Source organism: Macaca thibetana, chromosome 3 (genome assembly GCF_024542745.1).
Source record: "Macaca thibetana thibetana isolate TM-01 chromosome 3, ASM2454274v1, whole genome shotgun sequence".
NCBI lineage: Eukaryota > Metazoa > Chordata > Mammalia > Primates > Cercopithecidae > Macaca > Macaca thibetana.
This window is the reverse complement of record NC_065580.1, coordinates 126726392-126752067: the sequence shown is the minus strand read 5'-3', so window position 1 is coordinate 126752067 and position 25676 is coordinate 126726392. Positions and strand designations below refer to the sequence as shown.

Sequence of the window (25676 nt, the reverse complement as noted above, 5' to 3'; positions counted from 1 at the left end):
TGGAGGCAGAGACAGCCGGATCACCTATGGTCAGGAGTTTGAGACCAGCCTGACCAGCATGGTGAAGCCCTGTTTCTACTAAAAATACAAAAGTTATCCAGGTGTGGTAGCAGGCGCCTGTAATCCCAGCTACTCGGGGGGCTGAGGCAGGAGAATCACTTGAACCCAGGAGGCGGGAAGTTGCAGTGAGCTGAGATCGCACCACTGCACTCTAGCCTGGGCATGACAGAGCAAGACTCCATCTCAAAAACAAAAGGTTCCAGCCAGGCTGGTCTCGAACTCCCGACCTCAGGTGATCTGCCTGCCTTGGCCTCCCAAAGTGCTGGGATTACAGGCATGAGCCACCGTGCCTAGCCTTTGAATCTTTTTGTTTTTCTTTTTTTTTTCTTTGACAGAGTCTCACTCTGTCACCCAGGCTGGAGTGCAATGGTGTGATCTCAGCTCACTGCAACCTCTGCCTCCCAGGTTCAAGCAATTCACTTGCCTCCACCTCCCAAGCAGCTGGGATTACAGGTGCCCGCCATCACGCCCAGCTAATTTTTTGTATTTTTAGTAGAGGCAGGGTTTTGCTATGTTGGCCAGGCTGGTCTCGAACTCCTGACCTCAGGTGATCCACCCACCTCAGCCTCCCAAAGTGCTACGATTACAGGCATGAGCCACCACACTGGCTGCTTTTGAATTGTTAGCTTAGATAATTTATAGCCAGTGTTGGGGTTGGCTAAGCAATGAACATTGGACTAGTTTAAGGAGAAATACTTAAAAGTAAAATGAAGAGTTTTCTCAGGGAGCTCCTAATCTCATTTTCAAGAAATGACAAAATGAGCCAGGAGCGGTGGCTCACGCCTGTGATCCCAGCATTTTGGGAGGCTGAGGCGGGAGGATTGCTTAAGCACAGAGGTTCAAGACCAGCTGAGCAATATGGCAAAACTCCATCTCTATATAAATTAGCCTGGGATTGTGGTACAAATGTCATCCCAGCTACTCAGAAGCTGAGGCAGGAGGATCACTTGAGCCCAGAAGTTCAAGGCTACAGTGAGCCATGACTGTGCCACTGCACTCCAGCCTGGGTGACAGGGTGAGACCCTGTCTCAAAAAACCAAAAAGGAATGACAAAATTGGTTGAGTGCAGAAGTACATACCTGTAATCCCAGCACGAGGAGTTTGAGAGCAGCCTGGCAACATAGCAAGACCCTACAGAAAATTTAAAAAGTAGCCAGGAGAGGTGGTGCACACCTGGAGTCTCAGCTACTTGGGAGGCTGAGGCACGAGAATCACTTGAACTCAGGAGGCAGAGGTTGCAGTGAGCCGAGATTGCGCCACTGCACTCCAGCCTGGGTGACAGAGCGAGACTGTCTTTTTTTTTTTTTTTTTTTTAGAACGGAGTCTCGCTCTGTCGCCCAGACTGGAGTGCAGTGGCGCAATCTCGGCTCACTGCAAGCTCTGCCTCCTGGGTTCACACCGTTCTCCTGCCTCAGCCTCCTGAGTAGCTGGGACTACAGGCGCCGCCACCACGCCTGACTAATTTTTTTGTATTTTCAGTAGAGATGGGGTTTCACTGTGTTAGCCAAGATCTCAATCTCCTGACCTCATGATCCACCCACCTCAGCCTACCAAAGTTCTGGGACTACAAGCGTGAGCCACGGCGCCTGGTCAGGCCATTCATAAAGTGGTGCGTTAATTTGCCCACAGTCCACAGTTCACATTGCAGCCAACAGCAAAGCCAAACGCCAGCCGTGCCTGGATCTCCCTGCTTACCACATTCATCCTTATCTTACATACATTTCCTTCACTATGTGAGGACAAGAACACTTTTGACCTAATCAACGCACATGTTCTCGGTTCAAAGTAAAACACATAATAAATAACCCCCGCCAAGATGCTCACTTCCTTGTGAGTCTGTGTGTTAAAAGCAATTTTCTTCAAATCTAACTCCTGTGAATGTTATACTTCTGTTTATTCTAAAACTCCCTAATTAGAGACTTCCCAGTATCTTGCAATTCCTCAACAAGTCACAGGGAGCCCAGGAATAAATTATTCAAAAATAATTAGCAAAAGGCTTTACCTTGTTTTATCATTCAGTTGGTGATCTTTTCCAATTTAATTAGTCTCACTGATATAGAAAACATTCTTAGAAGAGGCTTCTTTGGGTTAAGAACAAGACTTTTTCTAGCTGTTCTACAGAAGAAGTAGGAGGATGAGGAGGAGGAGGAAGGAGGAGAAGGAGAAGGAAGAAAAAGAAACAAGGCCCATTTGAGGAAACTTTTAGCCATGAGTAGAACACAGCCAAGGAAAACTTTCTCTTTTATATAAGAAATATATTTTGGCCAGGCGCAGTGGCTCCTGCCTGTAATCCGAGCACTTTGGGAGGCCAAGGTGGGCAGATCACCTGAGGTCAGGAGTTCAAGACCAGCCTGGCCAACATGGTGAAACCCTGTCTCTACGAAAAATACAAAAATTAGCTGGCATGGTGGTGGGTGCCTGTAATCGCAGCTACTTGGGAGGCTGAGGCAGAATTGCTTGAACCTGGGAGGTGGAGGTTGTGCCATTGCACTGCAGCCTGGGTGACACAGCAAGACTCCATCTCAAAAAAGAAAAAAAGAAATACATTTCACGAAAGCACATTTAATGCAGGCAGATTTTGAGCATCAGAGAAATTGGTCTGGATGAAGTCCAGAGACACAGCGTTGCTTTGGTTACAAGAATGGTTTGGAATCCCAGCTCTACCGCTTTAATAACTGCCTGCACCTAGCAAGGTACTTAACCCCTCAGTATTTTCTCCATAAAATGGGGATGGCAGTAGTACAGTGGTCTATGCCTCAGAGGTTTTGAGGAGAATCAGTTACATGGTGGTGGGCACATAATTAGTGCTCAATAAATGCTGTAGCTATTATCTTCATTCTTGTCTCTGTGGGTGAAAGAAAAATGCAACACTGGATCAAATTCTTCCAGAAGCTGGCCGGGTGTGGTGACTCACACCTCTAATACCAGAACTCTGGGGGGCCAAAGAGGGTAGATCACAAGGTCAGGAGTTCAAGACCAGCCTGGCCAGCATGGTGAAACCCTGTCTCTACTAAAAATACAAAAATTAACTGGGCATGTTGATGGGCACCTGTAATCTCGCTACTGAGGAGGCTGAGGCCAGTGAATTGCTTGAACCCGGGAGGCACATGTTGCAGTGAGCTGAGATCACGCCACTGCATTCCAGCCTGGGCGATAGGGAGAGACCCCATCTCAAGAAAAGCAAAACATATAAAAAATTTTTTTTAATGTAGATTTTTGGACTTTGTTTTATACATGATTCCCACCAGCAGAAAGACCTAAGAATGTGTACTTTTATCGAGCCCTCCAGTGACCTTTATGATCAGGCAAACCCAGGTAATAACATTGATTGGAGGATTGGTGAGTGCATATTTTCCAGGTTAAAATGATATTGGACATAGAGCAGTGGTTCTCAAATTTTAATGTGCTTAAGAATCACCAGGAAAGTTGTTAAAAATTAGATATCCAAGGCCAGGCGCGGTGGCTCAAGCCTGTAATCCCAGCACTTGGGGAGGCCGAGATGGGCAGATCACGAGGTCAGGAGATCAAGACCATCCTGACTAACCCGGTGAAACCCCATCTCTACTAAAAAATACAAAAAACTAGCCAGGCGAGGTGGCGGGCGCCTGTAGTCCCAGCTACTCGGGAGGCTGAGGCAGGAGAATGGGGTAAACCCAGGAGGCGGAGCTGAGATCCGGCCACTGCACTCCAGGCTGGGCGACAGAGCGAGACTCCGTCTCAAAAAAAAAAAATTAGATATCCAGAGATTTAGACATCCAGAGATTTAGATTCAGAGCTCTGGGAGACAATAAAAAATGTGCATTTTTAACCAGTTTCCTCTCTCCAGGGTAAATCATTCAGAGACACTTGTCTTCATCCATTCTGTGCTGCTATAACAGGTAATTTATAATGAACAGAAATTTATTTGGCTCTGGGTTCTGGAGGTTGATGAAGTCCAAGTAGAGGGGCTACATCTGGTGAGGGCCTTCTTGCTGTGTTGGACAATGGCAGAAAGTATCACATGATGAGAGAGAGCAGAAAGGGGACTGAGCTCATCCTTCATAAAGAACCCACTCCCACAATAACGGCATTCATCCATTCCTGAAGGCACAGTCTTCGTGACCCAATCACCTCTTAAAGGTCGCACCTGTCAACATTGTTGCATTGGGGATTAGGTTTCCAACACATGAACTTTGGGGAATACATTCAAGCCATAGCTTTCTGCCCCTGACCACCCAAATTCATGTCCTGCTCATGTGCAAAATACATTTGTTCTATCCCAATAGCTCCAAAAGTCTTAACTTGTTTCAGGAGGACCAACTCAAAAGTTTAAAGTTGAGTCTCATCTAAATCAGGTACGGGTAAGAACCAGGGCATGATTCATCCTGAGGCAAATCTTCCTCCAGCTGTGAGCATTTGAAATTTAAAAAAAAAAAAAAAAGTGATGTGCTTCCAAAGTACAATGGTAGGACAGATATAGGGTAGATGTTTTCTTTTCTTTCTTTTCTTTTTTTTTTTTTTTTTTTTTTTTTTTTTTGAGATGGAGTTTCGCTCTTGTTGCCCAGGCTGGAGTGCAATGATGCGATCTCGGCTCACTGCAACCTCCACCTCCCAGGTTCAAGCGACTCTCCTGCCTCACCCTCCTGAGTAGCTGGGTTATGGGTGTGAGCCACCATGCCCAGCACACGTTTTCATTTCAAAAAGGAGAAATAGGCCAAAAGAAGCAACAGGCCCAAAGTAAGTCCAAACCCAACAAGGCGGACAAATTAAATCTTAAGACCCAGAATAATCTTTTATTTCCTGCACTGCTACCTGGACACATTGGGTGGGTTGAGTCCCCAAAGCCTAGAGCAGCCCTGCCCCTCTAGAGCTAGCACTATAGGGCTACTATACTGCTGTGGCCACTGGGCTCAGTTCACGCAGCAGCTGTCATGGGTTGAAGTATCATGCCTTCAGCTCTCCCAGGCTGGAGTTGCACATTATTCACTCTATAGTTCAGCAAGGTGCAGTGGCTCATGCCTGTAATCCCAGCACTTTGGGAGGCCGAGGTGGACAGATCATCTGAGGTCAAGAGTTCGAGACCAGCCTGGCCAACATGGTAAAACCCCATCTCTACTAAAAATACAAAAATTAGCTGGGCATGATGGCACACACCTGTAATTCCAGCTACTCAAGAGGCTGAGGCAGGAGAATCACTTGAACCCAGGAGGTGGAGGTTGCAGTGAGCCAAGATTGTGCCACTTCACTCCAGCCTGGGTGACAGAGCAAGACTCTGTCTCAAAAAACAAAGAAACAAAACACTCTACAGTTCTTGGATCTCAGAGGTGGCCCCACTCTCACAGCTCCACTAGGCACTGCCCTGGTGGGGGCTTTCTGCAATAGCTCCACCTCTGGGACAAACTTCTGCCTGGGACTTCCCGGCTGCTCAATACGTTTGAAATCTAGGTGGAGGCCACCATAGCCCCACAGCTTATACTCTGCACATATGCTGAGTTAGCACTGTGTGGAGGCCACTATGGTTTATAATCCTTTATCTTTTGGAGTGGTGGCTGGACCCACTTAAGCTATTGAAGTTGGTTGTATTCGTCCATTTTCATGCTGCTAATAAAGACATACCTGAGACTGGGTAATTTATAAAGGAAAGAGGTGGGCACTCTGTTCAGCATGGCTGGGGAGGCCTCACAACCATGATGGAAGGCAAAGGAAGACCAAAGGCACATCTTACATGGCAGCAGGCAAGAAAGCATGTACAGGGGAACTGACCTTTTATAAAACCATCAGATGTCATGAGACTTATTCACTACAGCATGGGAAAAACCCGCTCCCATGATTTGATTACTTCCTACTGGGTCCCTCCCACAACATGTGGGGATTATGGGAGCTAAAATTCAAGATGAGATTTGGGTGGGGACACAGCCAAACCATATTATTGATTTTTCTCCAGGATCCCCCATATAAGTCAGTGGATGCAGATGGATACTTGTCACAGAGGGCACCACTGAGGTCCAGACACTGAATACACTGAAGTCTCAGCTCCCACCCTGCCAGGATACCCTGTCCCACCTGCCAGGACCTCCCCTCAGCCACCTCCCTGTTCAGGAGGTGCCCATATATTCAAGAGAGAGTTTTCATAATTTTCTTTTTTTCTTTTTCTTTTTTTTTTTTCCGACAGTCTTGCTCTGTCGCCCAGCCTGGAGTGCAGTGGCAAGATCTCAGCTCACTGCAACCTCCACCTCACGGGTTCAAGTGATTCTCATGCCTGAGTCTCCTTAGTAGCTGGGATTACAGGCGCACCACCATGCTCAGTTCATTTTTTGTATTTTTAGTAGAGACAGGGTTTTGCCATGTTCTCCAGGCTGATCTTGAACTCCTGACCTCGAGTGATCTGCCCCCCTTGGCCTCCCAAAGTGCTGGGATTACAGGTGTGAGCCCAGCCAGTTTTCATAATTTTCTTTACTTCCACTGTGATGGAAGAACTGGCTTCAGAGAAAGCCATCCTGGAGAGGTGAGGTGGCCCCACCAGGAACAGGTTTCAATCAGGTGTTTTGGAGGCAGTGATGCGTGTGCACCCTGGTGAGAAGGAGCGTGGCATGAACATCAGGAGCCAGACTTCACCCGGGAAAAGGAGAGACCACAGGTGGGGCTGAAGGAGCAGTTCTCATAAGCGATCCTGTGGGCACTGGGGCTACACCATGTACCTTGGTGCACGAGTGTCAATGTGGCTCGTGCAGAGTGGGGTAGAGGATTCAGGATATTAAAAGCATCAGGGAATGCAGGGGAGAGCCACCGCACCCAACTTTACTTTCACCCACAGGCTGATGCAGCCCAAGGAGATGTTACTCCACAATGACCTCAATTCTGCACAGAGAACCTGTTTGCCAGGCCCTTGCCACAGGCTATAATCTCAAAACGGGGCCGTCAAGGCTTGTTAGAATACCTGGGACTGAGAGGAAAAAAATATTTTTTTTTTGAGACAAGGTCTTGCTCTGTCACTCAGGCTGGAGTGTAGTGGTATGATCGTAGCTCACTGCAGCCTCTATCTCCCAGGCTCAAGCCATCTTCCTGCCTCAGCCTCCGAAATAGCCAGAACCACAGGTGCACACCACCATGCCCAGCTAAGAAAATAATTTAAATATTTTATTTATTTATTTATTTTGAGACAGAGTCCCACTCTGTTGCCCAGGCTAGAGTGCAGTGACACAATCTCGGCTCACTGCAACCCCATCTCCTGGGTTCAAGTGATTCTCCTGCCTCAGCCTCCCAAGTAGCTAGGATTACAAGTATGCACCACCACGCCCAAATAATTTTTGTATTTTTAGTAGAGACAGGGTTTCACCATGTTGGCTAGGCTGGTCTCGAACTTCTGACCTCAGGTAATCCTGCCGCCTCAGCCTCCCAAAGTGCTAAGATTACAGGTGTGACCCAATGCACCCAGCCTAATTTAAACATTTTAAAATCTTGTTTTAAATTTGAAATAAAATCTCAATTTGGTTTTTAAAAAGCTCTGCCTGAGTGGTGATGACTCACATCTGTAACTTCAGTACTTTGGGAGGCTGAGGTGGGAGGAACCCCCCAGAGTTCAAGACCACCCTGGGCAACATAGGGATACCCAGTATATCTAAAATAATAATAATAATACAAAAATTAGCCAGGTCTGGTGGCGGGCACCTGTGATCCCAGCTACTTTGGAGGCTGAGGCAGAAGGATCACTTGAGCCTGGGAGGTCAGGGTTGCAGTGAGCTGAGACTGCACAACTGCACTCCAACCTGGGCAACAGAGTGAGACCCTGACTCAAAAAAAAAAAAAAAAATAGTGCTTGGTGCCACATGCCAGGAACCACAATGACAACAAGTCAGAAGGGTGTTGAGTCAGGGCCAACCAAGAGCTAGCAGGGAGTCTGACCCTGGGGACCCTGCCCTTTCCAGAAGGTGGAGGTGCAGAGAAGCTCGAAAGGATCACGGCTTCTCACCCTAGCCCTCAACCCCCTTACATCAGCAGCTCTCAGCGTAAGCAACTGGACAGCTCACACCAATAAATTAAACCTTCTTATTTCTTGTCAGGCACAGTGGCTCATGCCTGGAATCCCAGCACTTTGGGAGGCCAAAGTGAGAAGATCACTTGAGGCCAGAAGTTCAAGACCAGCTTAGGCAACATAGTGAGACCCTGCCTCTACAGAAAATTAAGTGGAAGCTGTGGCATGTGCCTGTGATCCCAGTTACTCGGGAGGCTGAAGCGGGAGGATCTCTTGAGCTCAGGAGGTTGAGGCTGCAGTGGACTACCACACAACTGCACTCCAGCCTCGAGGACAAAGCAAGACCTTGTCTCATAACAAAACAAAAGAAGCAAGCCAGCAGGTCTAATCCAGACTTAAGAGGAGGGTATCAGCCAGGCACAGTGATACATGCCTGTGATCCCAGCACTTTGGGAGGCCAAGGTTAGCAGATCATGTGAGATCAGGAGTTCAAGACCAGCCTGGCCAACATGGTAAAACCCTGTCTCTACTAAAAATACAAAAATTAGCTGGGTGTGGTGGCATGCACCTGTAATTCCAGCTACTTGGGAGGCTGAGGCACGAGAATCACTTGAACTTGGGAGGTGGAGGTGGCAGAGAGCCAAGATCACGCCACTGCACTCCAGCCTGGGCGACAGAGCAAGACTCCGCCTCAAAAAAAAAGAAAAGAAAAGGCCCTTCAAACTGAGCCATCTGCACGATGCCTGAATTTACGTCTGCACGGAAACATGGTTAGAAAAGGTATCCTAGTTATGCTGCAATGAAAAATGTCTAGCCTGTAACATTCACTATTTCTTGCAGACACCTATACCCTGTGGAAAGGGTGAAAAGCTCAGAAGATTCTATTGTCTATTTGATTTTATTTATTTATTTTTGAGGCAGGGTCTCGCTCTGTCATCCTGGTTGGAGTGCAGCAGCACAATCATAGCTCACTGCAGCCTCAAACTCTTGGGCTCAAGTAGTTCTGCCTCAGCCTCCCAAGTAGCTAGGACTACACATTTGCACCACCACACCTGGCTATTTGGGTTTGTTTGTTGTTGTGTTTTTTTTTTTTTGGTAGAGAGAGGGATCTCACTATGTTAGCCAGTCTGGTCTCAAACTCTTAGACTAGAGTGATCCTCCCACCTTGGCCTCCCAAACAGATGATGGGATTGTAGGCCTGAGCCACCATGCCTGGCCATCTACTCTAAATGCTAGTTAACTGCTTTGATGGGCTGGGCACAGTGGTTCATTCCTGTAATCCTAGCACTTTGGGAGGCCAAGTCGAGTGGATCATGAGGTCAGGAGTTTGAGACCAGCCTGGTTAACACAGTGACACCCCATCTCTACTAAAAATACAAAAAATTAGCTGGGTGTAGTGGGCGCCTGTAATCCCAGCTACTTGGGAGGCTGAGGCAGGAGAATCGCTCGAACCTGGAAGGTTGCAGTAAGCCAAGATCACACCGCTGCACTCCAACCCAGGTGACAGTGAGAGACTCCATCTCAAAAGAAAAAAAAAAACAAAAAACCAAAAAACTGCTTTGACGAAAACTAAAGAGTAAACTGTAAATAAAAATTGGCCTAATTTTTTTTTGTTTGTTTTTTGTTTTTGTTTTTGAGATCAAGTCTCACTCTGTTGCCCAGGCTGGAGTGCAGTGGCACGATCTCGGCTCACTGCAGCCTCTGCCTTTCAGGTTTAAGTGATTCTCATGCCTTAGCCTCCCAAGTAGCTGGGATTACAGATGCCTGCCACCACACCAGGCTAATTTTTGTATTTTTAGTAGAGAGAGGCTTTCACCATGTTGGCCAAGCTGGTCTCAAGCTCCCAACCTCAAGCAGTCCACCCGCCTCGGCCTCCTAAAGTGCTGGGATTATAGGTGTGAGCCACCATGCCCAGTCAAGATTAGGCCTAATTTTTAAAGTTACCTGAAGCATAGAAAATGTTTCTCCGTTTATTAATCTACTTTTTATTTTTTTTTTGAGACAGGGTCTCACTCTGTCACCCAAGCTGGAGTGCAGTGGCATGATCATGGGTCACTAAAGCCTCGCCCTCTTGGGCTCAAGCAAGATCTTCCTGCCTCAGCCTTCCAAGGGCTGGGACTACATGCGAGCACCACCACACCCAGCTGATTTTTTAGTTCTTGTAGAGACAGGGGTCTCACCATGTTGCCCAGACTGGTTTTGAACTCTTGGGCTTGAGAGATCCTTCCACCTTGGCTTCCCCAAATGCTGGGATTACAGGCATGCGCCACCACACCTGGCCTCACATATTTTGATGTCTAAAACACCAAAGATATTTTTAAGGAGCTGAACAAACCAGTAATTTTTAAAGAAAAAAGTAGTGGGAGTATCTAGTACAACCAAAACCAGGCATCAAAGTCAGCAGTTAAACATTCCAGGCTGGGCACAGTGGTTCATGCCTGTTATCTCAACACTTTGGGAGGCCCAGGCGGGAGGATTGCTTGAGCCCTGGAAAGCGGAGGTTGCAGTGAGCCACGATCATGCCACTGTATTCCAGCCTGGAAGACACAGTGAAGCCCTGTCTCAAAAATAAATTAACTAATAAATCCAGAACCAGTGCTCACTTCAGCAGCACATAAATTAAAATTGGCATGACGTGGAGAAGATGAGCATGGTACCTGGGAAAGGATGACACACAAATTCATTAAGCATTTCATATTTTTAAAAAACATTTCAGAACCAAGAAAATAAATGAATCAAAAGAAAAGGGAAGACCCTGGTGATTACTTTGATATTAGAAAAAATCAGCTGGGCGTGGTGGCTCATGCCTGTAATCCTAGCAATTTGGGAGGCTGAGGTGGGTGGATCACTTTAGGTCAGGAGTTCGAGACCAGCCTGGCCAACATGGTGAAACTCTGTATCTACTAAGAGTACAAAAATTAGGCTGGGTGCGGCAGCTCATGCCTGTAATCCCAGCACTTTGGGAGGCCAAGGGGGGCGGATCATCTGAGGTGAGGAGTCCAAGACCAGCCTGGCCAACATGGCACCACCGCACTCCAGCGTGGGCAACAGAGTGAGACTCTGCCTCAATAATAATAATAATAATAAAACCAATTGCAGATAGACCATAGACCTAAATGTGAAAAGGTAAAAACAATAAATCTTTTAGAATTGCTCTGTTCATGTATGGCTATTGAGCACTTGAGATGTGCTATTAAGTGTAAAATTTGCACTGAATTTTAAGCACTTAGTAGGAAAAAATCCTAAAAATAATCTCAATTTTAACATTAAAATTTTGAAATAATAATTTGGTTATACTGAGTTAAACATTACTAAAATTAGTTTTATCTGATTATTTTTGTTCTCTTAATGTGGATACTAGACAATTTTAAATTGTATATGTGGCTTCTTGTTTTTATTGGACAGCACTAATCTAGAAGGTAAGAGAGACATATACCTTCAGGACATCAAATTAGGAAAAGATCTGTTAAATTGTATTTCAAAAGCATGAATCAGGGCAGGCGCGGTAGCTCACACCTGTAATCCCAGCACTTTGAGAGACCGAGGTGGGCAGATCACCTGAGGTCGGGAGTTCGAGATCAGCCTGATGAACACAGTGAAACCCCCTCTCTACTAAAAATACAAAATTAGCAGGGTGTGGAGGTGCATGCCTGTAATCCCAGCTACTCAGAAGGCTGAGGCAGGAGAATCGCTCGAACCCAGGAGACAGAGGTTGCAGTGAGCCGAGATCATGCCATTGCACTCCAGCCTGGGCAACAAGAGTGAAACTCCATCTCAAAAAAAAAAAAAAAAATGCATGAATCATAAAGGAAAAGACTAATAGATTAATATTTGACCACACTGAAATTTTGCTGTCAAAAGGACATAATTGAAAGAGTAAAAAGCCACAGAGAGGAAAATACATTTGTAGCGCCTACAAGTCTCAAAGGACTTATGTCAATAATATATAAACTCCAGCCAATCGATAAAGAAAAGGCAACCCAGTAGAAACATAGGAAAACATTTGGAACAGATGCTTCACAAAAGAGAATTGTTAAATGACCAGTAAACATGAAAAAGTGTTCAGCCTCATTAATAAATCAGAAAATGCACATTAAAACCATAATGAGATACCACTACAAACCCACCAGAATTACTACAATTAAAAGAGTCGACAAGATTGTAGAGCAACAAGAATATATATTTATTCTTGTTTTTAGATGTCTCTCTCTCTAAATATAAATGTGCAGCCAGAGACATCTAAAAACAATGGGCATGACAGTATTATTTGTAATAGCCCAGGTTGAAACAACCCAATGTCCATTTGCAGTTGAAGGACTAAATAAACTGTAGTGTATCACAGAAGGGCACAGCACATAGTAATGAAAAAAAAGAAACCACAGCTATATATAGCAGTGTAAATGAATCTCATAAGCATAATGTTGAGCAAAAGAAGCCCAACACAAAAGCATGCAAACTGCGTAATTCCATTTATATAAGGTAAAAACAAAAACAAACCCAGCTAAGGTGATCTACAGTGTTAGAAGTTAGGATGGGGGTTCCCTTGAGGAGGAAAGAGAAGACAATGTTGTCCGGGCACAGTGGCTCACGCCTGTAATCCCAGTACTTTGGGAGGCCAAGATGGGTGGATCACAAGGTCAGGAGATTGAGACCAGCCTGAAACCCGTCTCTACTAAAAATACAAAAAATTAGCCAGGCGTGGTGGCAGGCGCCTGTAGTCCCAGCTACTCGGGAGGCTGACACAGGAGAATGGCTTGAACCAAGGAGGAGGAGCTTGCAGTGAGCCAAGGTCATGCCACTGCACTCCAGCCTGGGTGACAAGTAAGATTCCGTCTCAAAAAAAAAAAAAAAAAAAAAAAGACAATGTTTGGGAAGGGGTATGAGGTATTCTGGGGTGCTGTTAATGTTCTATTTCTTGACTTGTGTGTTACAAATGTGTATTTTGGGCTGGGTGTGGTGGCTCACACCTGTAACCCCAGCATTTTGGGAGGCCAAGGCAGGTGGATCACCTGAGGTTAGGAGTTCAAAACCAGCCTGGCCAACATGGTGAAACCCCATCTCTACTAAAAATACAAAAAATTAGCTGGGCATGGTGGTGGTGCCTGTAATCCCAGCTACTCGAGCAGCTGAGGCAGGAAAATCACTTGAACCCAGGGGGCAGAGGTTGCAGTGAGCTGAGATCACAGGACTGCACCCTAGCCTGGGCAACAAAAGCGAAACTCTGTCTCAAAAAAAAAAAAAAGTGTATTTTATGATGAATTTGTATGATCCATGTATTTTTGAGGACAGCACCTTTTTGTGATACACAATAAAAAGGTTTTTATTTTGTATTATTTCAAAATATTTTTAAAATTTAATATCTAAATATGCTATTTTAGATATTCAAAATTTCTGATGATGGCTTCACTTTTCCATCGTAACATCTTTGCGATTAAATCAATTAATGTGATTAAATCAATCAATTTTTGTAGTTGGGTCGGTTCTGTGATTGAGTCTTTTTGTGCCCCAATAGTCTTTAAGAGTGCCAATATGTATATATACATGTAATTTCTAAAAATAATTGTATAATTTCAACTTTTATTTTAGATTCAGAGAGTCCATGTGCAGGTTTGTTACATGAGTATATCGCGTGATGCTGAGGTTTAGGGTATGAATGATCCCATCATCCAGATAGTGAGCATAGTACCCAATAGGTGGCTTTTCTGCCTTTGCCTTCCCCCTCTCTTCCCTCTACCCCCCCTAGTAGCACCCTGTGTCTGCTGTCCCCATCTTTATGTCCATATGTACCCAAAGTATGTCCATATGTCCCACTTGTAAGTAAGAACATGCAGCATTTGGTTTTCTGTTTCTACGTTAATTTTCTTAGGATGATGGCCTCTAGCTGTGTCCATGTTGCTGCAGAAGACATGATCTCATTCTTTTTTATGGCTGTGTAGTATTTTGCAGTGTAAATGTACCACATTTTCTTCATCCAGTCCACCACTGATGGGCATCTAAGTTGACTCCATGTCTTTACTGGTGTGAATAGCGCTGCGATAAACATACAAGTGAATGTGCCTTTTTTGGTAGAATGATTTATTTTCTTTTGGGTATATACCAAGTAATGAGATTGCTGGGTAAATGGTAGTCCTGGGCAGATTGCTTGAGGCCAGGAGTTTGTGACCAGCCTGGGCAACATAGCAAAACACCGTCTCTACTAAAAATACAAAGAAATTAGCTGTGCATGGTGGCACATGCCTGTAGCCCCAGCTACTTGGGAGGCTGAGATAGGAGAATCACTTGAACCCAAGAGACGGAGGTTTCAGTGAGCTGAGATCACACCACTGCACTCCAGCCTGGGTGACAAAGCAGGACTCTGCCTCAAAAAACAACAACAAAAAAAGACAATGTGAGAATCTTGAAAGCTCAGAGAGAAGAGCAACTCTCACAGACAAGGGATCCAGATAACATTAGCAGCTGATTTCTCAGCAGAAAACTTGGAAGGCCAGTAGGCAGTGGATTATATATTTAAAATAATGAAGAAATCTGTCAATTGAGAAATCTGTAGCTGGAAAACTTGTCCTTCAAAAATGAGGGAGAAATTAAGACATTTCCAGCTTTTTTTTTAAAGCTGAAAAAATCCATTTATCTCTAAATTTGCGATATAAGAAGTGTTAAAAGTCCTTCAGGTTGAAATAAATAAACTCTAGGCATTAATGCTATAAGTAAATAAGCAAGCTATATGAATATATAAAGCTCTCTGGTAAAGGTAAATACATAAACAAACATAAAAACAGTATTATTGTAATTTTGGTTCGTAACTCCACTTTTTATTTTCTATAAGATTTAAAAGAAAAATGCATAAAATGTAATTATAGATCTGTTAGGTGGTGTACAATGAATAAAGATATAATTTGTTACATCAATAACCTAAAAAGAGTAGAGCTATATAGCAGTAGAATTTTGGTATGTGATTGAAGTTAAGTTGAAATAAATTCAAATTAGAATGTTATAACTCTAGGATGTTATATGTAATTTTCATAGTAACCAAAAATGAAATATACATAGAATATACACAAAAGGAAATGAGAATAGAAACAAAACTTGTCACTACAAAAAAAATCAACTAAAGATAAAAGAAGTAAATAATTGAGAAAATGACTGGCAAAAATCAGTAACTCTGACTTATTAAAATTTTCCATGCTACATAAATCTGGAAATTCTATTTCACATAAAACTGGAGCTGAAAGAGACAAATATTTACTTACAAAGTTAAAAGTTATATGGAAAACAAACACTTTTTTAGAAAAAATTATGAAAACAGTAAAAATATGCCTTATACTATCATATAATATCATATTTTATAGCTCTTGGAAAATAGAAAATAAAATGTCTGTTAGCATGAATCCTTCTGTGCCCTCAAAAACCCTATGGATTATACCATTATTACCTAAAAAGTCTATTCTCAAATGCAGCAGAGTGATAATTTTTATAAGGTAGATATTATTTTTAAATATGAATAATATTGTTGATTTCAGTTTTAATAACATTGGGTTAAGATGAAAGAATGAGAAGATAAAGGTCCCTCAGCAATGTAACTCACAAACATGTTCAGAAGCAGTAAGAAGTTACATTAATTATCTTTTGAAAGTCAATAATCTACATCTTTAATGTATGCATATAGCATAGCTAATGTACTATTGCTGGGTCCATTTATTCAACAAATAATCGCCGCTATGTGTCAGATATTGTTCTAGGCCTAGGAAAGAATACATAAGTGAACAAAGCAAAGATTCTGGTTCTTGTAGAGTTTCCATTAAAAGACCATTTAGTAAAAGTTTTCTTCCCCCAAATTATAAAATCTGTAAGATGATTTAACAACATGTATAAAAGTCATTGTGGGCTGGGCATGGTGGCTCATACCAGGTGTGGTGACTCATAGCGCTCTGTCATTCAGGCTGGAGTGCAGTGGCACAATCTCTGCTCACTGCAACCTCTGCCTCCCGGGTACAAGCGATTCTCCTGCCTCAGCTTTCCGAGTAGCAGGGACTGCAGATGCACAACACCACACCTGGCTAACTTTAGTAGAAATGGGGTTTTGCCATGTTGGCTGGGCTGGTCTTAAACTCCTGACCTCAAGTGATCTGCCCACCTCCACCTCCCAAAGTGCTGGGATTACAGGTGTGAGCCACCTCACCCGGCCGTATTTTCTACAACTTTGATAACTTTAGCATATACTCCAAATCTGTAAGACATAATATTATCATTCAGATGCAACTCATGGCTTCTCACTGTACTCTGACTTTCTCTAGCTTTTGAATTCTTTATTCTAATATCAGTTTTAAGTCTGACACAAAAGCATGGGAGTTCTCATCAAAATCCAACCGTTTATCATAAAAACTATCAAATTATTAATAGAATTTAAAAAGGAAAATAGGCCTATTAATTAGATTTGTATAACTTAATATTTTATGCCTGTGAGTCCCCAACAAAGCCTCCAGCTTCTATTTGGATATAAAATGTAAGTCACTACTGGATCCACAAGCAGGACTATGGTAAAGAAATTTCTCCATCTAACCAGCTCCTTTTACACAATGTTACATGTTTCTTTTGTTTTTTCATTTTGGCAAAAATTGATTGACTATCATCTTCATGTTAGTCTGCGTCCTAAGTGCCGAGATACAGAATCTAAAAAGATGGACACAGGACCTGCCTTCTGGGAGTTCACACCTTTTTTTTTTTTTTTTTTTTTTTTGAGGCGGAGTTTTGCTCTTGTCACCCAGGCTAGAGTCCAATGGTGAGTTCTTGGCTCACTGCAACCTCTACCTCCGGGGTTCAAGTGATTCTCCTGCCTCAGCCTCCCAAGTAGCTGGGATTACAGGTACCAGTCACCACGCCCAGATAATTTTTGTATTTTTAGTAGAGACAGGGTTTCATCATTTTGGTCAGGCTGGCCTTGAACTCCTGACCTCGGGTGGTCCACCCGCGTCAGCCTCCTAAAGTGCTGAGATTATAGGCATGAGCCACCACGCCCTGCTAGGAGTTCACATTTAGTTGGGGAAAATATACAATAAGCAAGCCAATTTTTAAAATGAGAATTTCAATCAGAGTTAAATGCCACAAAGACAATCTCACAGAAAGTTGGGATGTAGAATGATAGGGCTCTCAAACAGAATAGTAAGAGAAACTATTATTTCTTACGATGTTTGTCTTTCTTTGTATCGGTACTCAGCTGAGTCTGCAGTGCTTCAGAGGCAGCTTTCATTTTATAAAAATCTATGATTTCTCCTTCCAGTTGTTTTTTCTCTTCCTCGAGCTTCCTTATCTCCTCCTGTTGAATCATTTTAAGATGCTCGAACTTGTCCTGCAGCTGTGAAACCAATGTGCAGTTGTGACACCAAAGCACAGTGTGGCCGAATAACCAGAAGAACATGCTTTTTTCTGATCAAACAAACCCAAATCATCAGAGGAGAGCATGATCTTAATAACAATCTCAAAAACTCAGGAGTAAACACTTAAATATGGAATTTTTCTTTTCTTTCTTTTTTCCTTTTTTGAGATGGAGTCTCACTCTGTTGCCCAGGCTGGAGTACAGTGGCACAATCTTGGCTCACTGCAACCTCCATTTCCTGGTTCCAATGATTCTCCTGCCTCAGCCTCGCGAGAAGCTGGGACTACAGGCACGCACCACCATGCCTGGCTAATTTTTGTACTTTTAGTAGAGACGGGGTTTCACCATGTTGGCCAGGCTGGTCTTGAGCTCCTGACCGCAGGTGATCCTCCTGCTTTGGCCTCCCAAATACTTTCTTTCTTTCTTTCTTTCTTTTTTTTAATATAGAGACAAGGTCTCACTATGTTGCCCAGGCTGGTCTCAAACTCCTGAGCTCAAGTGATCCTCCCACCTCAGCTTCCCAAAGTGCTGGGACTGACTGAATGCAGTGGCTTATGCTTGTAATCTCAGCACTTTGGGAGGCCAAGGCAGAAGGATCGCTTGAGCCCAGGAGTTCAAGACCAGACTGGGCAATATAACACAATAGTAAACTTCAACAGGAAAGAGCATCTGTAAAATTGAATATAGATCTTCTGAAATTATCCAGCCAGAGGACAAAGAATAAAATAATAAAAAAGAGAAAAGAAGACCAGGCGTGGTGGCTCACGCCTGTAATCCCAGCACTTTGGTAGGCCAAGGCAGGCAGATCACAAGGTCAGGAGTTCAAGACCAGCCTGGCCAACATAGTGAAACCCCATCTCTACTAAAAATACAAAAAGTAGCTGGGTGTGGTGGCACACACCTGTAGTACCAGCTACTTGGGAGGCTGAGGCAGGAGAATCACTTGAACCCAGGAGGCAGAGGTTGCAGTGAGCCAAGACTATACCAATACACTCCAGCCTGGGCAGCAGAGAGAGACTCCATCTCAAAAAAGAGACAGAGAGAGAGAGAGAGAGAAAAAGAAAGCCAATGAGACACGATTAGGCAAACCACTGTCAGGTTATGGGAGTTTGACAAAGAAAGTAGAGAAAGGAAAAGAAAGCTTATTTAAAGAAAGAATGGCTAAAAACTGCCTAAATCATGGGAAAGATTTAGACAACCAAATACATGAAGCCTAAAGATTCCTAAAGAGGTTCAAACCAAATAGATACTCACAAAGTCACAATATAATCAAATAGTCAAAAGTCAAAGATTTTTTAAAATGTTGAAGAGGCAAGAGAAAAGTGGCATGACACAGACAAGAGAATCTTCATTAGACTATCAGCAGATTTCTCACAAGAAACTTTGCAGGTCAAGAGAGAATCAAATAATACATTCAAAGTGCTGAAAGAAAAAAACTGCCAGCAACTAATACTATGTCTGACAAAGCTATCCTTCAGAAAGAAAGAAGAAATAACATGTTCCCTAGACAAACAAAGCTGAGGGAATTCAGGACCACTAGGTCTACCTTAAAAAAATGCTTAAGGGAGTTTTTCAAGTAAAAATCAAAGAATGAAGTTGTACGCAGTGGTTCATGCCTGTAATCCCATTTTGGGAGGCCGAGGTGGGTGGATCACCTGAGGTCAGGAGGTCAAGACCAGCCTGGCCAACATGGCAAAACCCCATCACTACTAAAAATACAAAAAATTAGCCAGGTGTGGTGGCGGCCGCTGAGATTGTGCCACTGCACTCCAGCCTGGGTGACAGGAGCCAAACTGCATCTCAAAAAAAAAAAAAAAAAAAAAAAAAAAAAAAAAACTTGAGGCCTGGCCTGCTACTCTCCTCCCACCCCCCTTCTCTGGGCCCAAGCCACCTTGGCTGAGGAGGGGGCTGAGGAGGTGTGAGCCCCTGCCAGGAACCCCCTGCCCAGACCATGCACTCAGCCCACAGGCCCCTGATGCTTGCATCCAGCGAGGCCTCCCGTGGCCTTGGCTCATTTGTGTAGAGGAACGTGGAACCTCACTCTGTGGCTGTGTTCCCCTGGCACTCTGTCCCCTTCCTGACCCCTCCCTGCAGTCACATGAGGCCCAGCAACCTGCCAGCCACTCAGTGGCCTCCAACCAGACAAAAGAACCTGCCGAGTTGGCAGCTGTTGCTCATGAGCATCCACCAGGTGGGACAGAGAGTGCTGACCCTGGGCGGCCCCCTGGAGCCACCTGCCCTGAAAGCCCAGGGCTTGGACCGCCATACACTTTGTGGGTGGTGGAACCTGGAAAGGGCCCACCTCCCACCACAGACGAGGAGCCCTGGGCCCCTCAGGGGAGCCCCTGCTAGACAGTGAGACAGAGACTGACCATGATGATGCTTTCCTCTCTGTTATGTCTCCTGACACCCAGTTGCCTCTAGCACCCAGAGGTGTCAGGCCCAGTCCCTCAGTGCCCTGCCCGAGGAACAGGACTCATCTGAGAAGGATGGATGCAGCCCCAACAAATGGGACAAGGACCACATCCAGTGGCCCATAAGTGGCAGTCATGATCTTCAGCAAGTAGCACCAGGCCCTGGTGGGGCCCACCAGTGTCACCCCAACCAGGACAACTGGACCATCAGCCAGATCCTGGGTGAGTGGTGGAACACCCTGGGGCCCAATGAGATGCAGAAGTACCATGACCTGACCTCCCAGGTGAAGGTGGCCCACTTGCAACAAGGACCGAACGAAGTCCAGCTCGGAGGCCAAGCCCACAAGCCAGGGGCTAGCAGGAGGGTACAAGGGCTTGCAGGAGCGGAGCATGTCAGAGACGGGCATTGCCACTGCCCCTGGGGTGTCCTCTGGCAGTTGTATCCCAGACACTCCTGAGCTGGGATACCAAGGAGCAGCTTCTGTGGGGCAGAAGAGCTGCACACAGGGAACCTGGCTCAGCCGGGCCCCAAGCCTTCTCCCACAGTGGGGTACGCAGCCTGGACGGCGGGGAAGTGACCATCAGGCACTACAGGAACTGATGCAGGTGGTGTCTGCCGCTGCATCGGACTCTGGCCCAAAGCCTTCTACCCAGTATGGAGCTCTAGGCCCCTTGGCAGCCCCTGGTGAGAGAGGTGCCTTGGTGGCCAGTGGGCAGCCCCGCTGCTGCCCACCTGAGCTTCTCATTCCCAGCATGTGGCCAGTGAGGACACAGCAAGTGATGAGGAGCACATGGTCATCCGTGAGGAGGAAGGGGTGATGATGTCATTGCTGATGATGGCTTCAGCACCACTGACATTGATCTCAAGTACAAGGAGCAGGTGACTGACAGTGAGAGTGCATACAGCTCTGGGGAGGACCCAGAGAGCAACAAGGGCTTTGGTGGGAAGGTGTTTGCACCTGTCATCTGTTCCTCCTTTATCCCCTGCCACCCCTTGCTGGACCCTGAGCCCCCAGGGTCCCCCGATCCACCTGCATCCTTGGCAAAGGCTATGGTCCCACCCTGTCCTCCTCCTCCATGTACTCGGATGCTTCCTCCTCAACTCGGCAGCCACCTCCTTCTCACTGGGCCCAGGAACGTTCAAGGCCCAGGAGTATGGTCAGGGCAGCAGAAAGGGCCCCCTATGGCCCTCACCCCTTGGGTAGAGAAACCGTACAGGTAGAGAAACCGAGGACTGGCTCAGGGAGCCGGAGTCTGAGAAGGTGCGGTCCTCCACACTGCGGGCGCTGGACCAGTGCGGGCCCTGGTCATGCAGCTCTTCCAGGACCACAGCTTCTTCCCATCCCCCAGGCCACAGCCACCCTCCAGGCCTGCTATGCATACATCTTCCCCTCCAAGGTTTGTGTGCAGAACATCCTGCCCACGCGGCCCCAGCAGCTTCAGGCTACACCTGCCCCAGCACCAGCCTCTGGGACCCAGGCAGTGGCTCCTAGCGGCCCCGCACCCACCACCAGCATCCGTTTCACCTGCAGTTGAAGATCCGTGAGGTGCCCAGAAGATCATGCAGTGGCCACTCCCACGGAGAAGCCCCCAGGGCTGAGGCTTCCCCCCCTGGACCGCCCCCGACTGGCACCATAGCTGCCTCTACCCAGACTCCCAGCCCCACGGGGGTCCTGACCCCACCTCACCCGGCTTGAATTCTGGCTCCGCCCAGGCCGCCCCACCACTGCTTCTGCCCCAGACAGCCTGGATAGCCTGGCTGAAAGGGGACTCCCCAGCTCTGCCCCCCACCTCTGGGTCCCTCACACAGCTACCACAGGTAGGTGGGGGACCCCGGAGAAGATCCCAGGACTCATAGTACCCTCTGAGGACACAGACAGTATGTGGGGATAGCATAGGATGGTTATCTCCTCCCGGGTAAAGCCATTTCATCCTTTCCAGTTTAGGACGGAATGAAGCCTGCTCCTTTTTTATATATCCCCTACCCCTGCAGCTCCCTCCTGGTGCCGGAGGCAGCTGGGGGCTGCAGGGGCAGTCTTCCTTCTCCGAGCCCCTGTACATAACCTAGAGTGTGTGACCTTCAGAGCTTTTCACTTAATGCAACATAGCTCCTGCCAGGGCTGCAAGCTGGAGTGTGGTGCAGGCCTTAGGCCACAGAAAGTACCTGTGGAATAGGGGTAGTTCATGCACCCCTTTTTTCCCCAGAGGGGCTGGACTCAGGTTAGTTTGGGGGTGGGGGCTCCTGCACTTTGCCACAGGCACCAGGAGGGTTTTCTGCCCACCCCTTCCTGCCCTTCCAACTTGAGTTGTACTTTCTAAGAAGGTGATTCCCCCTGCCCTTGCCCCCTTCCCCAGAACAGAACATGCTGATCATGTGCAGTATTTATTACTGTGCCGAGAAGCCACGATGACCAAGATTAAAGCTGTTTAACACCAAATAATAATAATAATAAAATCAAAACTTGACTTCACACTGGTTTGGCCTGATCTGTTGGGGCCTGGTGCAGAAACTCACCCCGAAACAATTACCACCCACAGTTTTTATATAATGGTGGCCACAATTCCAAAATTCCATACTTTTGTAATTGATACACAAAATATAAAGAAAAAATTAGAGGCCAGGACCAGAGGCTCATGCCTGTAATCCCAGCACTTTGGGAGGCCTGGGCGGTGGATCACCTGAGGTCAGAAGTTGAAGACTAGCGTGGCCAACATGGTGAAATCCCGTCTCTACTAAAAATACAAAAAGTAGCCGGGAATGATGTCGGGTGCCTGTAATCCCAGCATTTCAGGAGGCTGAGGCAGGAGAATACTTTGAACTGGGGAGGTGGAGGTTGCAGGGAGCTGAGACTTCGCCACTGCACTCCAGCCTGGGCAATAGAACAAGACTCGATCTCAAAAAATAAAAAAAAATTAGCCGGGCGTGGCGGTGCATGCCTGTAATCTCAGCTCTTTGGGAGGCTGAAGCAGGAGAATTGCTTGAACCAGGGAAGTGGAGGCTGCAGTGAGCCGAGATTGCACCATTGCACGCCAGTCTGGGCAACAAGAGCAAAACTCCATCTCAAAAAAAAAAAAAAAATCAAAGCCTACCACTACAAAAACACCAACAAATCACAAAGGAAGACAGAAAGAGAGAAACAAAGGAACCACAAAACAGTCAGAAAACAATTAATAAAATGATAATAGTAAGTCCTTACCTATAAAAATTACTTTAAAAGTAAATAGATTAAACCCACTAATCACAAGACACAAAGTAGCAGAATGAATAAAAAAACAATTCTCAATAATATGTGGCTTACAAGAGACTCACTTTTGCCTTAAAGACACACTTAGACTAAAAGTGAACGAATAGAAAAAGATGGCTGGGTGTGGTGGCTCCTGCCTGTAATCCCAGCACTTTGGGAGGCCAAGGCAAACGGATCACTTGAGGTCAGGAGTTCAAGACCAGTCTGGCCAACACAGTGAAACCTCATCTCTACTAAAAATAAAAAAAAAATAAAAAAAAAAAAAAAAATTAGCCATGCATGGTGGTGGGCACATTTAATCTCAGCTACTCAGGAGGCTGAGGCAGGAGAATCTCTTGAGTCAGGAGTTCAAGACCAGTCTGGCCAACACAGTGAAACCTCATCTCTACTAAAAATACAAAAAAAAAAAAAAAAAAAAAAAAAAAAATTAGCCATGCATGGTGGTGGGCACGTTTAATCCTAGCTATTCAGGAGGCTGAGGCAGGAGAATCTCTTGAATCCAGGAGGTGGAGGCTGCAATGAGCCAAGATCGCGCCACTGTACTCCAGCCTAGGTGATAGAGCGAGACTCTGTCTCAAAAAAAAAAAAAAAAAAAAAAGAAAAAGATATTCCACCCAAATTATAGGCAAAAGAGGACAGGGCAGGTATACTCATTGCAGACAATTAGACTTTTGGTCAAATTTTGTCATAAGAGACAAGATCACTATATAATAATAGATCAATTTATAAAGAGGTGTAACAATCGTCAAATACATGACAACATTGGAGCACCTAATATATAAAGCAAATATTAACAGAAATGAAGGAAGAAACTTACAGCAATATAAGAACAGTAGGGGACTACTGTATCCCACTTTCAGCACCAGAGAGTCCATCCAAACAGAAAGTAAGTAGGGAAACAGTAGATGTGAGTAACTATAGACCCAACAGACTGAAGAGGCATAGATAGATTATTTCACCAAACAGTAGAAGAATACATTCTTCTCAAGGGCACAGGAACATTCTCCAACATAGATCATATATTGGGCCACAAAACGACTCTTAATAAATTTTAAAAGTTTGAAATCATATTATGTATCTTTTTATCACAATAGTATAATATTAGAAATCAATAACAGAAAGATTTTATTATTGAAGCACTAGTCATAATAGCCAAAATTTGGAAGCAACCTAACTGTCCGCCAACAGATGACTGGATGAAAACAAATGTCACATATACACAGTGGACTACCATTCAGCCATAAAAAGAATGAGATCCTGTCACTTGCAACAACATGGATGGAACTGGAGGACCTTACGTTAAGAGAAATCAGCCAGGCACAGAACGATAAACTTCACATGTTCTCACTTACTTGTGGGAGCTAAAAATTAAAATAATTGAACTCATTCGGGTGCAGTAGCTCACGCCTGTAATCCCAGCATTTCAGGAGGCTGAGGCAGATGGATTACCTGAGGTCAGGAGTTCGATACCAGCCTGGCCAACATTGTAAAACTCCATCTCTACTAAAAATACAAAAATTAGCTGCGTGTGGTGGCGCATGCCTGTGATCCCAACCACTTGGGAAGTTGAGGCAGGAGAATCACTTGAACCCGGGAGGCAGATGTTGCAGTGAGCTGAGATCCCACAGCCGCACACCAGCCTGGGTGACAGAGCAAGACTTCATCTCAAAAAAAAAAATTAAACTCATGGAGATAGAGAATGAAATGATGATTACCAGAGGCTGGGAAGGGTGGTAGGGGTGGGGAGAAGTGAGGACATTTATTGGTATAAAAATATAGTTAGAAAGAATAAATAAGACCCAGTACTTGATAGTACAACAGGGTGACCATATGCAATAATAATTAATTGTACCTTTTAAAATGACTGAGTATCATTGGATTTCTTGTAACACAAAGGACAAATGCTTGAAGTGATAGGTATCCCATTTACCCTGATATGATTATTACACATTGTATGTGTGTATCAAAATATCTAATGTACCCCATAAATATGTATACCTACTATGTACCCACAGAAATTAAAAATTAAAAAATATACATATCTTGACACAAATGAAGATAAAAAGCAACATATCAACAGTTACGGGATACAGCAAAAGCAGTTTTAAGAGTGAAGTTTATTGCAATAAATGCCTATATTAAGAAAAAAGAAATAGATCAAATAATGTAATTTCACACCTCAAGAGAAAAAGAAAAACAAACCAAATGCAAAGTCAGTAAAAGCAAGAAAACAGTAAAGATCACAGCAGAAATAAATAAGATATAGACTAGAGAAACAATAGAAAAAAATCAATGAACTAAGTCTGTTTTTTTAAAAGATAAATAAATGAACAACCCTTAGAAAAACTAAGAAAAAAAGAGAGAAAACTCAAACAAATAAAATCAGAAATGAAAGGTGACACATTACCACTGATACCAAAGAAACACAAATGATCATGAGACTACTATGAAAAATTATAAGCCAATAAAATTTGATAACCTAAAAAAGAAATTGGATAACCTTGGTTATAGGAATAAATTCCTATAACCACACAATCTACAAAGATTGGATCATGAAGAAACTGAAAATCTGAAAAGACTACTAATAGGTAAGGAGATTTAATCAGTAACAAAAAATGCTACCAAAGAAAAGGCAG

At 44.8% G+C, this 25676-nt stretch overlaps 2 protein-coding genes and 1 non-coding gene across 5 annotated transcripts in view; 2 read left to right on the top strand and 1 right to left on the bottom strand.

Annotated features, from left to right (window-relative positions):
- The window catches only part of MRPS17 (mitochondrial ribosomal protein S17), a 457376-nt gene that overhangs the window by 275470 nt on the left and 156230 nt on the right, over nt 1-25676 (top strand). Inside the window, exon 1 of one of the 3 annotated variants that reach the window (XM_050783548.1) lies at nt 12545-12549. The exons of the other annotated variants lie outside the window; for them this stretch is intronic. The gene's annotated coding sequence lies outside the window, so the exon portion shown is untranslated. Of the gene's footprint in view, nt 1-12544; nt 12550-25676 lie in introns of those variants that run through there. 3 annotated transcript variants of the gene reach the window in all.
- Nucleotides 10607-10713, top strand: LOC126951765 (U6 spliceosomal RNA). Its single transcript, XR_007724631.1, has one exon. It is a non-coding gene; the product is annotated as a U6 spliceosomal RNA (small nuclear RNA).
- SEPTIN14 (septin 14) overlaps nt 14799-25676 on the bottom strand; it is a 71425-nt gene continuing 60547 nt past the window's right edge. Inside the window, exon 10 of the mRNA XM_050783501.1 lies at nt 14799-17360. Coding sequence (XP_050639458.1) covers nt 17181-17360 — 180 coding nt within the window. The 3' untranslated portion in view covers nt 14799-17180. The remainder of the gene's footprint in view (nt 17361-25676) is intronic.